Source organism: Mustelus asterias, chromosome 2, assembly GCF_964213995.1.
Source record: "Mustelus asterias chromosome 2, sMusAst1.hap1.1, whole genome shotgun sequence".
Classification (NCBI taxonomy): Eukaryota; Metazoa; Chordata; class Chondrichthyes; order Carcharhiniformes; family Triakidae; genus Mustelus; species Mustelus asterias.
In genome coordinates this window covers 69,565,708-69,580,856 of record NC_135802.1, presented here as the reverse complement: position 1 = coordinate 69,580,856, position 15,149 = coordinate 69,565,708, and the positions used below count along the sequence as shown (strand labels likewise).

Here is a 15,149-nt window from a genome sequence, read left to right as displayed (position 1 = left end):
TGAATAAATGAGCGTTCATAAACTATCAGCTTTTCAAAAACCATATCATTATTACAGCCTTATCTGTCATCCTTCATTCCCAGACCCGACCATATGTTTTGCTAACTTTTCATACCTCCTTCACCAAAATACTGCGCATTTTCTTGTGAAAATTTTGATCAATGGGATAAAAATTAAATAGGAATTATATACAATTAGCACAGCAAATTCAGTGACATCGCAGTTTGGTGCACAGAATCATGCTCCTAATGGCAAGCCACAATTAACATAAAAAGCTATTTGTAAATTAAGCACAACAAAGCTTTTGATTTGTTACCTACTTCAGGCACTACAGGTGGGGGTCTTCTTGGCTTCTCCTCAATAACCTTCTGCTTTATGAGCACTTTGTCTATGTCCAAAACTCCTACTGGAGTGTTTGGCTTGAAGCCTAATGGTTTGTGTGTCTCTTTGGATTGCAGTTCAAGAGTATGATGGGTTGGATTTAAATGATATTGGCTGCACAAATCAATCAGTAGATCCATCAGTGCTTTACTGTAACGGAAAAAAAATGCCATTAAAATTAAATATTACATATGTGACACTTCAAATAGACATGTCTCCAGGGCACACTGAAGATTGTTAAAGAAAAACTAAATGGTTACTAGAACATTCCATTAATAGATTCACTCTCTTGGGTGATTTTGTTACTATTTATTATAAGTTTAATTTTTAATCGAATAGCATTTCAAACTTGGGTCTTCCATAGATTGTTCCTCTCGTTTTGTGGTTTGGTGGTATCAGTCACCCCCCCATAAGCATTTTGCTCACATTATATTTTAGAGAACCGATTCACCTTGCCCCATATTTACTTGGTAGAAGGAAAAGAAATCTGGCGGGAAACAATAAAACCCTCTTGTGACCAGAACTGGATAATTGGATCTTTTGTGTGCATTTGTTTAACCTCTTCAAATGTGGGATGGAGCTTAGTTTCAATAGTACATTGCCTAATTCCACAGTGAAGTGAAATATACAAAACAGCATGTATGGTCAGAGTTGTACAGTTTAATTGATGCAATTTTGTTTCATGTAACAACATTAACGTAGTGAATGTGTAGGATTGTCTGATTTGATTGAATCAGAATGACCTTCCACATTCTGTCTTACAGTCCGAGGGCAGAACCTCTTCTTTCTACAGTTTCCCTGTCTTTTGCAAGCTTTTGCTGTCTGACTGCCTTTTAGTCTCACTTCCAAAAACTAGACCTTGTCTCTTAATCTTCGCTGTAGATTCAGCTTTAAGTCAAACCTGACGATCCACAACCTCTGCCTAGCATGGAGTTCACCAGCCTAACTTGGCTATGACCCCTTTGGAGTTCAGATGAATAGGGTTGTCACAGCATCGAGAGTGAGTAGTTGCCGAAATGTCAAATCATATTTTATTGTTGGTGGGATGGCGGTTCAGACACCCTATCCGCAGGGTAATATACACCTCATAACTCTGTTTTCCTGTGAAGTTAATACAAACTTTATCTTAAAAGTGCTTTTTTGGATGATCCTTAATTTGATCCTCTCCTGAAAAATAGTCACAAAATATGGAAATGTATTTCAGGTGTTCATCCATTGTGAAATTATATTAATTTAGCACACATGGAAACATCGAACAATATATCAGGAAAATACAATTAAACAGGCATACACAAACATTTAGAAAACCTTAACATGTAACTTTTCATTAATTTCTTCTTCTATTTTAATACAACAATGAAATTTGAGTCAAATGATCATCATTCGAACTTCACAATATAACCCCACAAAAACCTGGACTGAACACAGTGAAACTTTAAGCAAATAACATAATTTCCATCAACAATAGATTCTTCTTTCATTTCCAGTTTCCAATTAGTAGCACATTTATTCTCAGAAGCCTCACTACGATTCTGTAGTCCTTGGGTTGGATCAAGGTTGCTAAGAGAATTGGAATTACATGACTTATATCAATGCAGTAATGACAAGCTCAACTGCGTCACCATGAACAACATTTATGTGAAATATGTTTTGTTTTAAAATGACCTAATAGTCATCTTGGATTTTTTTCATCCCATAAATAGAATTAAGAACTGTGGATGAGAAATTTAGATTATTAGCACCAGTGTTTTTGAGCATTACGAGCGGCACAGAGTTCCAAACTGACATCCCTGGTGCATGCACACTTGTGGGGAAAAGCCCTTTGGTGAGGCCGTTAGCATGTGCGATGCTGAGATAACACCAGCAATGTCATTTTGGAGATCAATACTCTAACTCTCACTGAAACTCGCAGGGCTGAACACACATTCAGCAGTAGATAGGGCCCTCCACTAGTTCCATTTAAAGGGATCATCAACTACCTACAGGTTCGTTGCTGGTTGAACTCTTCTGGCCGTTAGAATAACTCTACTAGTGTTTGGTGCTTTGAATCATAGAATCATAGAATTCCTACAGTGCAGAAGGTGGCCATTCGGTGCATCGGGCCTGCACCAACAATCCCACCTGGGCCCTATCCCCATAACGCCAATTTAATCACTTCTGGACTGCCTCTGGACTCAGAAACCAGGCAAGGATCAGATCAGTTTTTCCTTTAGGCAATTGGCAGCTGTGCCGAAAACACTTTAAGAATAACCTGCTAAATATGCAAGGGTCATCAAGGCCTTTGATTCCTACTTTTGCCTAGGGGGCAAACCAGGCAAAATTCAGGAACCTAGAGAGTATTGACTCTTTCATGAATGACCTATTTCCCTTAGCAGGTAACTGTGAATATGGGGCATTGAGAGAAACTCATCAGAGACCACATGGTGGAAGTGGTTGATGGAGCATTGTTGGACTTCTTAAAGTCCTGAGAAGATCTCAAATTGTCAAAAGCACTATAATTAGCCAGGGAGTCTGAACTTTGCAAACTATACAGGCTATTCATCCGGAGTGACAGGGAGCCTTCCTGGGGACAGACCACCAATCCAATCCAATTCATAAACCACAGAGCTATTAGACAACAGAAGAAGCCACTGTCAGCACCATTGTTCCTTGTCCACACTATGGCAGAATAAAACTTCATTGATGCAAAGTCTGCCCAGCCACTAATGGCAAGTACCACTCCTGCCACAAGAGGGGACATTTTAAAACAGTGTGCTCCAGCAGCAACAGGAAACTTCCATTTTCAGGTCAAAAATTTAAAGAGAGATCGACTGGATCAAACAGTATTCAGGGAATAGAAGATACTGAGGAACACAAAAACTAGAATTTTCTGACCCCTCCTGTTAGTGGGAACTTCCGGTCCTGCTGAAGTGAACGGATGTCTGAATGGCTCGCCGCATTCTCTGGCACTCCCCCGCAGAGGCAGCAGAGAGACTTCACTGAGGAGCATTCTGGGAGAAGTCGTCGCAGTCACCTTGACAGTATAGTGCGTAGAGGAAGAACCCCTCCAAAGATAAACAGGAGGAAGAATGAGCTGATTGGCAAGCAGAAAGGTCAGGTAAGTATTTAATCATTTTATCACTTGAGGTCTCAGAAGTAATTTCTGTGGTTTATCTGTAAAGGTTATATTTGGTAGTAACGAGGTACAGGAAAGAATAGCCCTGCTATTCTTGGAGAGTTGGGTATAATCTGAAACAAAACATCTTTCAAAAGTTTAATTTAAAGGTGTAAGACAAGACACGAGAGCTCCAAGCTGTGGACTGCTCTTCGTGCTGCATGTGGGAGGCCGGGAACGTTTCCAGTGCCTGGGGTCAGCATGTGTGCAGGAAGTGTCTCCAGCTGCAGCACTTGGAAGCCCACATTTCGGAGCTGGAGTGGCGGCTGGGGACACTGTGGAGCATCTGTGAGGCGGAGAGTATCATCGATAGCACGTATAGAGAGGCAGGCTCAGACTCCACAGGCAGGAAGGGAACGGGTGACCACCAGACAAAGCAAGAGAGCTAGGCAGACAGTGCAGGCATCTCCTGTGGCTATTTCCCTGCAAAACAGATGTACCGTTTTGGATACTGTTGAGGAGAATGGCCTTTCAGGGGAAAACAGCAATAGTCAAATCCATTGCACCACAGTTGGTTCTGCTGCAGAGAGAAGGAGTACAAAGTGTGGGAATGGAATAGTTACAGGGGATTCAATTGTAAAGGGAATAGATAGTCCTTTCTGTGGCTGCAAATGAGACTCCAGGATGGTATGTTGTCTCCCTGGTGGCATAGTCAAAGATGTCTTGGAGCAGCTGCAGGACATTCTGAAGGGGGAGATTGAACAGCCTGTGGTTGTAGTACACCTTGGTACAAATGCCATAGATAAAAGAAGGGATGAGGTCCTAAAAGCAGAATATAGGAAGCTAGAAAGCAAGCTGAAAAGTAAGACCTCAAAGGTAGTGATCTCAGGATTACTATCTGTGCCACATGCTAGTCAGACTGGAGACAGCAGGATACATAGGAAGAATACATGGCTGAAAAGATGGTGTCGGGGGGAGGGTTTCAGATTCCTAGGGCATTGGGGCTTGTTCTGAGGGAGGTGGGACCTCTGCAAACTGGACAGGTTACACCTGGGCAGGATCAGGGCTGATGTCCTTAGGGGGGTACTTGCTAGAATGGGTGGTGAGTGTTTAAACTAATATGGGGGGGGGGGGGGGGGGGGAGACACCATTGCAGGCATTCAGAGGCAAGGGAATTAAGAACAAGACAAATGACAGTGAGGCGAATAAGGAAAGTGATAGGCAGAGAAATCCCCAGAGTCAGATAAAGACTGAGTAAAAAATAGTAGAAAAGGGAAAAGAAATGTTAAAAGTGCTCACCTTAAGGTTTTGTACCTGAATGCTTCGAGCATTCGAAACAAAATGGTTGAATTCGTTGCATAGATAGATGTAAAGGGGTATGATATAGTTGGCATTAGAGAGACGTGGCTCCAAGGTGACCAAGGATGGGAACTAAACACTGAGGGTTATTCAGTGTTTAGGAAGGACAGACAGAAGGGAAAAGGTAGTGGAGTTGCATTGTTGATCAAAACTGATATTGATATTTTAGTGAGGAAAGATATTAGTATAGATAATGTGGAATCTGTATGGGTTGAGTTAAGAAACAACAAGGGGCATAAAATATTGGTGGGATGCTATAGAGACCACCAAACTGTAGTGGTAATATTGGGAAAAGCATGAGACAGGAAATCAGTGATGCATTTGTTAAGGAACATCTGTGATTATGTGTGACTTTAATCTGCATATAGATTAGGAGAGTCAAATTAGTCACAGTACAATAGAAGAGGAATTTCTGGAGTGTATACTGGATGGTTTTCTGGAGCAATACATTGAGGAACCAACAAGGGAACAGGCCATCTTTGACTGGGTGTTCTGCTTAATGAATCTATTGGAATTCTTTGAAGATGGAACTGGTAGAATTGACCGAGGAGAACCAATGGATGTGGTTTATTTATACTTTAACAAGGAATCACATAATAGACTACTATGTAAAGTTAAAATACATGGGATTGCAGGTAATGTCTTGAGATGGATAGAAAGCTGGTTAGCAGACAGGAAGCAAAGAGTTGGCATAAATAGGTAATTGTCTGCTTGGCAGTCAGTGACTAGTGGGATTCCACAGGGATCTGTGCTGGGGCCCCAACTGTTCACATTATATATTAAAGATTTAGAAGAGGGAGCTGAATATACTATCTCCAAATTTGCAGATGATACAAAGTTGGGTGGGAGGGTGAGCCGTGAGGAGGATGCAGAGGTGCTTCAGCGTGGTTTGGACAGGCTGAGTGTGTGGGCATATGCATGGCAGATGCATTATAATGTGGATAAATGTGAGTTTATCCACTTTGGTAGCAATAATAGGCAGACTGAATGGGTGTAAATTGAGAGAGGTGGATACTCAGCGAGACCTTGGTGTCCTCGTGCATCAGTTGCTAAAAGTAAGCGCGCAGGTACAGCAGGCAGTAAAGAAGGCAAAAGGTATGTTGGCCTTCATAATGAGAGGATGAGAGTATAGGAATAGGGATGTTTTGCTGCAATTGTATAGGGCATTGGTGAGGCCACACCTGCAGTATTATATGCAGTTTTGTGTCCTTATCTGAGGAAGGATGTCCTTGCTATAGAGGGAGTACAGCGAAGATTCACCAGGCTGATCCCTAGGATGGCAGGTCTGTCATATGAGTAGAGACTAAGTCAGTTAGGATTATATTCATTGGTATTTAGAAGAGTGAGAGAGGATCTCATAGAAACTTATAAAATTCTAACAGGGTTGAACAGGGTAGATTCAGAAAGAATGTTCCCAATGGTGGGGGAGTCCAGAACTAGGGGTCATAGTTTGAGGATAAGGGGTAAACCTTTTAGAAATGAGGTGAGGAGAAATTTCTTCAGCCAGAGGGTGGTGAATGTGTGGAATTCACTACCACACAATGTAGTTGAGGTCAAAACATTGTCTGATTTCAAAAATAAATTAGATATAGCTCTAGGGGCTAAAAGGATGAAGGGATATAGGAGGAAGGGGGAATCAGGATATTGAATTCGATGATCAGCCATGATCAAAATGAATGGTGGAGCAGGCTCGAAGGGCTGAATGGCCTAATCCTGCTTCTAGTTTCAATGATAATAAGTCTGCCCAAACTGCCTTTTTTGGGTGAAACTGCAATATCTAAAGACACCTTTTAGACAGTGGACATCACAGTCAATGGCCACAAAACCAATTTTAAATTGTACATATTGTGTGGTGTTGGTTACATCGCGGTAGGTTTGATTATGTCTTTGTAGTCTTTAGCAGGTATACTTAATTACAAATATACAATAAAGGTTCAGGCAACCTGGAGGCCTTATAATCTTTTCACCTTGTTTGCACTACTGTTAGAGGAGTGTTTGACTCTATTATTGCTGGTTCTTTTTATAGGTTTGGAGGTTCTTTGGGCATCTCGGCATGTTCCTCAATATCTCACCGTTGAACAGGCAGGCTAGGGATGAGATGGAGACTCTTCCTGTTCCTCCTGACTGTGCCCTCTGCAGTGCCAACCGGGTGGGAATGAGGTTGGTTTTCGTCCTTTCTAATGGCAGTACCTTCTCTCTTTCTCTCCCTTTCGAGGGCTTTAATCCAGACCATGTCACTTTTCTGCATGTAGACACCTCATTGTGCATTTGCTTCCAGTGAATCTGTTGGACTTTACTTATGGTCGCTGGCAGGGGTCTCCTTGTCAATCGGGAGTACATTTTCAGTTGTTAGAACATAAGAACATAAGAAATAGGAGCAGGAGTAGGCCATCTAGCCCTTCGAGCCTGCCCCGCCATTCAATAAGATCATGGCTGATCTGACGTGGATCAGTACCACTTACCCGCCTGATCCCCATAACCCTTAATTCCCTTACCGATCAGGAATCCATCCATCCGCGCTTTAAACATATTCAGCGAGGTAGCCTCCACCACCTCAGTGGGCAGAGAATTCCAGAGATTCACCACCCTCTGGGAGAAGAAGTTCCTCCTCAACTCTGTCTTAAACCGACCCCCCTTTATTTTGAGGCTGTGTCCTCTAGTTTTAACTTCCTTACTAAGTGGAAAGAATCTCTCCGCCTCCACCCTATCCAGCCCCCGCATTATCTTATAAGTCTCCATAAGATCCCCCCTCATCCTTCTAAACTCCAACGAGTACAAACCCAATCTCCTCAGCCTCTCCTCATAATCCAAACCCCTCATCTCCGGTATCAACCTGGTGAACCTTCTCTGCACTCCCTCCAATGCCAATATATCCTTCCTCATATAAGGGGACCAATACTGCACACAGTATTCCAGCTGCGGCCTCACCAATGCCCTGTACAGGTGCATCAAGACATCCCTGCTTTTATATTCTATCCCCTTCGCAATATAGGCCAACATCCCATTTGCCTTCTTGATCACCTGTTGTACCTGCAGACTGGGCTTTTGCGTCTCATGCACAAGGACCCCCAGGTCCCTTTGCACGGTAGCATGTTTTAATTTGTTTCCATTGAGATAGTAATCCCATTTGTTATTATTTCCTCCAAAGTGTATAACCTCGCATTTCTCAACGTTATACTCCATTTGCCATATCCTCGCCCACTCACTCAGCCTGTCCAAATCTCTCTGCAGATCTTCTCCATCCTCCACACGATTCACTTTTCCACTTATCTTTGTGTCGTCTGCAAACTTCGTTACCCTACACTCCGTCCCCTCCTCCAGATCATCTATATAAATGGTAAATAGTTGCGGCCCGAGTACCGATCCCTGCGGCACGCCACTAGTTACCTTCCTCCAACCGGAAAAACACCCATTTATTCCGACTCTTTGCTTCCTGTCGGATAGCCAGTCCCCAATCCACTTTAACACACTACCCCCAACTCCGTGTGCCCTAATCTTCTTCAGTAGCCTTTTATGGGGCACCTTATCAAACGCCTTTTGGAAATCCAAAAACACCGCATCCACCGGTTCTCCTCCATCAACCGCCCTAGTCACATCTTCATAAAAATCCAACATGTTCGTCAAGCACGACTTTCCCCTCATGAATCCATGCTGCGTCTGATTGATCGAACCATTTCTATCCAGATGCCCTGCTATCTCCTCTTTAATAATGGATTCCAGCATTTTCCCTACTACAGACGTTAAGCTGACCGGCCTATAGTTACCCGCCTTTTGTCTCCTTCCTTTTTTAAACAGCGGCGTAACATTAGCCGTTTTCCAATCAACCGGCACTACCCCAGAATGCAACGAGTTTTGATAAATAATCACTAACGCATCCACTATTACCTCTGACATTTCTTTCAATACCCTGGGATGCATTCCATCCGGACCCGGGGACTTGTCCACCTTCAGTCCCATTAGTCTACCCAGCACTGCCTCTCTGGTTACATTAATTGTATTAAGTATTTCTCCTGCTGCCAACCCTCTATCGTTAATATTTGGCAAACTATTTGTGTCCTCCACCGTGAAGACCGACACAAAAAACTTATTTAAAGACTCAGCCATATCCTCATTTCCCACTATTAACTCCCCCCTCTCGTCCTCCAAGGGTCCAACATTCACTCTAGCCACTCTATTCCTTTTTATATATTTATAAAAACTTTTACTATCATTTTTTATATTAATTGCTAGCCTAGCTTCATAGTCTATCCTTCCTTTCTTTATCGCTTTCTTAGTCTCTCTTTGTTGTTTCTTAAATTTTTCCCAATCACTTGTTTCTCCACTATTTTTGGCCACTCTGTACGCAGCTGTTTTTATTTTAATACTCTCCTTTATTTCCTTCGTTATCCACGGCTGGTTCTCCCTTTTCTTACAATCCTTGTTTTTTGCTGGAATATATTTTTGCTGAGAACTGAAAAGGATCTCCTTAAAAATCCTCCACTGTTCCTCAGCTATCCTACCTGCCAGCCTGCTCTCCCAGTCTACCTTAGCCAATTCATCCCTCATCCTATCATATTTCCCTCTGTTCAAACAGAGGACACTGGTTTGGGACCAAACTTTCTCCTCTTCCATCTGAATCAGAAATTCGACCATATTGTGGTCACTAGACCCAAGAGGGTCCTTCACAATAAGATCCTTAATTCTACCTACCTCGTTACACAATACCAGATCCAAAATAGCTCGTTCCCTCGTCGGTTCCGTAACATGCTGTTCAAGGAAACTATCCCGACAGCATTCTAAGAACTCTTCCTCCATTCCACCCTTACCGACTTGAGTCTGCCAGTCAATGTGCATGTTGAAGTCCCCCATGATTATTGCCGTTCCGTTTTTACACGCATCCCTTATCTGCTTGTTTATAGCCCTCCCCACCTCAACATTATTATTTGGGGGCCTATATACCACACCTACTAGTGTCTTTCTCCCTCTACTATTCCTCATCTCTACCCATAATGATTCCACGTTTTGTTCCTCAGAGCCTATGTCATCCCTCAGTACTACCCTGATATTATCTCTTATTAATAGCGCGACCCCACCACCTTTTCCTTCCTGTCTATTCTTCCTAAACGCCTGATACCCCTGGATATTCATCTCCCAGTCCTGGTCACCTTTCAGCCACGTTTCTGTAATGGCCACTAGATCGTACCCACTCGTGCTGATTTGCACCATCAACTCATATACCTTGTTCCGAATGCTTCGTGCATTCAGGCAAAGTGTCCTTATTCCAGCTTTTATCTGGACCCGCTTTGATGAGTCGCGAACACCCTCTCCCTCTACTCCCTTATCTAAATTACCGCCTTCATTCACTTGCACCCTCTCCTCTACCATTAATTTTGTAATTCCCCTTACCCCTGCATCCTCCACCCCATCAATTAGTTCCTTGATCCTAGTCAACTCTTCTAGCTCCCCTCCCCCCAACCTATCTAGTTTAAATTCTCCCCAGTAACTTTAGCCAACCTACCGGCCAGGATATTGGTCCCCGTGTGATTCAAGTTCCACCCGTTTTTTGTATACAGATCACCCCTGCCCCTAAAGAGGTCCCAATGGTCCAGGAACCTGAATCCCTGCCCCCTGCACCAGTCCCTCAGCCACACATTCATCTTCCACCTCACTCCATTCCTGCCCTCACCTTCCCGTGGCACAGGCAGTAATCCTGAGATTACTACCTTTGCTTTCCTCTTTCTCAGCTGTCTCCCTAATTCCCTGTACTCCCTTTTCATGACCCCTTCTCCCTTCCTACCCACATCAGCGGTACCAATATGTACCGCTACCTCAGGCTCCTCTCCCTCCCACCTCAGGATTTCCGGGACGCGACTAGCGACATCCTGGATCCCGGCCCCAGGGAGGCAGACCACCATGCGAGAATCCCGCCTACCTCCGCAGAAACGCCTGTCTGTCCCCTTCACCATCGAGTCCCCGATTAATACCGCCTTCCTCCTCTTTTCCTTAGCCCTCTGAGTTACAGGGCTGGACTCCACTGCGGAGACACGGCCACTGCTGCTTCCCCCAGGCGGGCTGTCCCCCCCAGCAGTACTCAAGCAGGAGTACTTGTTGTGCAGGGGCAAATCCACTGGGGTGCTCTCAACCACCCTAGCCTTACCCTTCCTGGCCATCACCCACTTGGCCTCCTCCCGTTGCCCTGGTGTGACCACCTGATGATAGCTCTTGTCTATCACCTCCTCATTCTCCCTCATCAGCCTAAGATCCTCGAGCTGCAGTTCCAGCTCCCTAACACGGTCCCTCAGGAACCGCAGCTCGACACACCCCTCACAGATGTGGATGTCCGGGAGGCCAGATGCCTCCAGGACCTCCCACATCCTACACTGGGAACAACACACTGGTTTCACACTCATACTGGACACTTTATGTCAAGTAAGACAGTGAAAAGTTAATAAGAGTGTAAGGAAACAAAAAAATAAATAATTAATTAAAGTCAGAAAACCCACTCTCTTACCCTCAGCCTGCTCCTGGGAACAAATCCCTGATATTAACAACTGATATTAAACCCAAACAACTGAGATTAAACCTAAACAACTGAGATTAAACCCAAACAACTGATATTAAACCCAGAACAACTGAGATTAAACCCAGAACAACTGATATTAAACCCAAACAACTGAGATTAAACCCAAAACAACTGAGATTAAACCTAAACAACTGATATTAAACCCAAACAACTGATACTAAATCCAAACAACTGATATTAAACCCAAACAACTGATACTAAATCCAAACAACTGATATTAAATCCAAACAACTGATACTAAATCCAAACAACTGATATTAAATCCAAACAACTGAGATTAAACCCAAACAACTGATACTAAATCCAAACAACTGATATTAAATCCAAACAACTGATACTAAATCCAAACAACTGATATTAAATCCAAACAACTGAGATTAAACCCAAACAACTGCGATTAAACCCAAACAACTGATACTAAATCCAAACAACTGATATTAAACCCAAACAACTGATATTAAACCCAAACAACCGATACTAAATCCAAACAACTGATATTAAACCCAAACAACTGATATTAAACCCAAACAACTGAGATTAAACCCAAACAACTGAGATTAAACCCAAACAACTGATACTAAATCCAAACAACTGAGATTAAACCCAAACAACTGAGATTAAACCCAAACAACTGATATTAAACCCAAACAACTGATACTAAATCCAAACAACTGAGATTAAACCCAAACAACTGAGATTAAACCCAAACAACTGATATTAAACCCAAACAACTGATACTAAATCCAAACAACTGATATTAAACCCAAAAACCTGATATTAAACCCAAACAACTGATATTAAATCCAAACAACTGATACTAAATCCAAACAACTGATATTAAATCCAAACAACTGAGATTAAATCCAAACAACTGAGATTAAACCCAAACAACTGATATTAAACCCAAACAACAGATACTAAATCCAAACAACTGATATTAAATCCAAACAACTGATATTAAACCCAAACAACTGATACTAAATCCAAACAACTGATATTAAACCCAAAAAACTGATATTAAACCCAAACAACTGATATTAAATCCAAACAACTGATATTAAATCCAAACAACTGATATTAAACCCAAACAACTGATACTAAATCCAAACAACTGATATTAAACCCAAAAAACTGATATTAAACCCAAAAAACTGATATTAAACCCAAACAACTGAGATTAAACCCAAACAACTGATATTAAATCCAAACAACTGATACTAAATCCAAACAACTGATATTAAATCCAAACAACTGAGATTAAACCCAAACAACTGAGATTAAACCCAAACAACTGATACTAAATCCAAACAACTGATACTAAATCCAAACAACTGAGATTAAACCCAAACAACTGAGATTAAACCCAAACAACTGATATTAAACCCAGAACAACTGAGATTAAACCCAAACAACTGAGATTAAATCCAAACAACTGATATTAAATCCAAACAACTGAGATTAAACCCAAACAACTGAGATTAAATCCAAACAACTGAGATTAAACCCATTGTTCAATGAGGTTGGCATCCTATTTGTCGAGGGGCCACTGCAGCCCTTGAAAGTGTGTCTGCTGTTGCCTGGTTTTTACCCTGGGCGTATATCTTCTCATAGGTGAACCTTATGAAGCACAGGCAAAAGCACTGGATTGTGGGAAGGGGCGGCATGGTGGCACAGTGGTTCATGACTGCCTCGCAGTGCCAGGGACTTGGGTTCAAATCCGGCCTCGAGTGACTGTGTAGAGTTTGCATGTTCTCCCCGTGTCTACGTGGTTTCCTCTGGGTGCTCCGGTTTCTTCCCACAATCCAAAGATGTGTAGGTTAGGTTGATTGGTCATGCTAAATTGTCCCTTAGTGTCAGGGGGATTAGCAGGGTAAATACGTGGGGTTACAGAGATAGGGCCTGGGCAGGATTGCTTTCGGTACAGGCTCGATGGGCTGAATGGTCTCTTTATGGAGTGTAGGGATGCTATGATTCCATCTCACGGATTGTTTCATTCTTCATCTCAGGCTGCGTTTCACCAGGATCTTTAAGCAGCCTGTCCCATAAAGGGGTGTCATGGGGAACATCAACCGCTGGGTCACCAGCCGTGATTCTTTGTTTAAAAGGCCTGTTATGCTGGCTCCTGTGTCTAATTTCTAATGTAGTAAATGGCCTTTAACTGAAATGTCTGCATTCCAGAACCAAGATCATTGACCTCACCTAAGAAGCATGGCTGTGTGTCTTCTGAGCTTTCAGTCTCGACCTCATGGATCATCTTTGAGCCTTCTATATATTTCAGAGTTTTTGTCTTTCACAGTTTGCCATACTGTCCAATCGTGTTGCACTGAAAGCATTGGGCTGAAGTTGCAGAACACTAATCTCGCTTCTGAGCTCCTTTGGCCCACAGTGTTGGTGTGGTCGCTCTGTTGGCTGGTTCGAGTATTACTTTTTCTGGTCTGGTGTCTCACTTTATTACTTAACTTGATGAACTGTTGGTTGGCCTTTCAACCACAGTTTATTTCCTCCCCTTAAAATAGTTATGTGCTGTTCACAGAAGTCTGACTGCCTAACTATCTGGATTGCCTTTTCCAGGGTTAGATCTTCTTTTGCTTGCAAGAGGCCAGAGGGTGTGTCATCCACTACTCTCACCACTATTCTATCTCTGACAGGTCCCAATTTTAAATCTCTTTCCTGCCGAGGTCATTAATAAATGAATCAATGGATTCTCCTGGTTGTTGGAGTCTCTTATTAAATTTACTTCTTTTGAGTAATTTAGTGTGTCTTAGATTAAAATAAATATTGAATGATTTTAGTACCTCTTTGCATTTTGCAGATGATTCATTAATTTGTTGCTTTGCAATAATGTTGTCCACAAACAGGCCGACCGAGTAAAGTAGCACGTTCACCTGCTTTTATTCTGACTTTTTTTTAAATCTGAAGGCCCACTTTTATGATTGATCTGGGCCTCGGATGAGTCCATATCTATTTGAAAGTGTAGAATTCTGATCCATGTTCAAAATTTTAAAAATGTATGTTCTGCTTTAAGAGCTGTTTGAATTTCAAGACGTAATTAACGTTCACTCAAAGACAAAGGGATTTCCTGTGTTTGCCGGTTTTGATAGGTTTCGCAACAACTTTCATGCCACTTAGCTTGAAAATACAGAAGATTCAACAATGGCTGTCTGAAAAGGCTGCCTACAAAGTTCCCTTGCTCAATGTTTATGTTTAAGATCAGGAATTCATCGAACCCTGGATTCTACTTGCCTTTAGTTGGATTTTAAGAAGTCAAGATTTTCCTAGATTACTTAATTAATTGTTTCTTTCCATTTTGGAGCGAGTTTCGACCCGTGCCAATTCGGGCACCAGGTTTTAATGATGGCTTTTTTCAAATTGCACTTCTGAATGTAAACGATTTAAAGATCTAAAGGTATCTCAGGACCTGCTGCAGCTTGGAGTTTTAAAAGACTTATCTCATCCTGCTAATATTGAATTCTGGAATTTGAAGCTAGGCTTCCAAAAGAGCTGCAATGAAGTCTTTTGCTGCAGTAAGGAATTTTAAATTTCTGCCTCAAGCTTCCAAGCCTTTCTTTGGAGCTTTTGCTTGGTGATCAAAGAAGAAGAATCAAAGAATCCCTACAGTGCAGAAGGAGGCCATTCGACACATCAAGCCTGCACTGCCAACAATCCTACCCAGGCCCTATCCCCGTAACCCCACGTATTTACCCTGCTAATCCCCCTGACATTGAGGGGCAATTTAGCATGGCCAATCAACCT

The 15,149-nt window shown here is 42.4% G+C and overlaps 1 protein-coding gene across 7 annotated transcripts in view; it reads right to left on the bottom strand.

Annotated features, from left to right (window-relative positions):
• cobl (cordon-bleu WH2 repeat protein) overlaps nucleotides 1–15,149 on the bottom strand; it is a 345,820-nt gene that overhangs the window by 163,919 nt on the left and 166,752 nt on the right. For all 7 annotated transcript variants that reach the window (XM_078236757.1, XM_078236727.1, XM_078236736.1 and 4 more), the window contains exon 3: nucleotides 321–531. In XM_078236757.1, coding sequence (XP_078092883.1) covers nucleotides 321–531 — 211 coding nt within the window. The remainder of the gene's footprint in view (nucleotides 1–320; nucleotides 532–15,149) is intronic.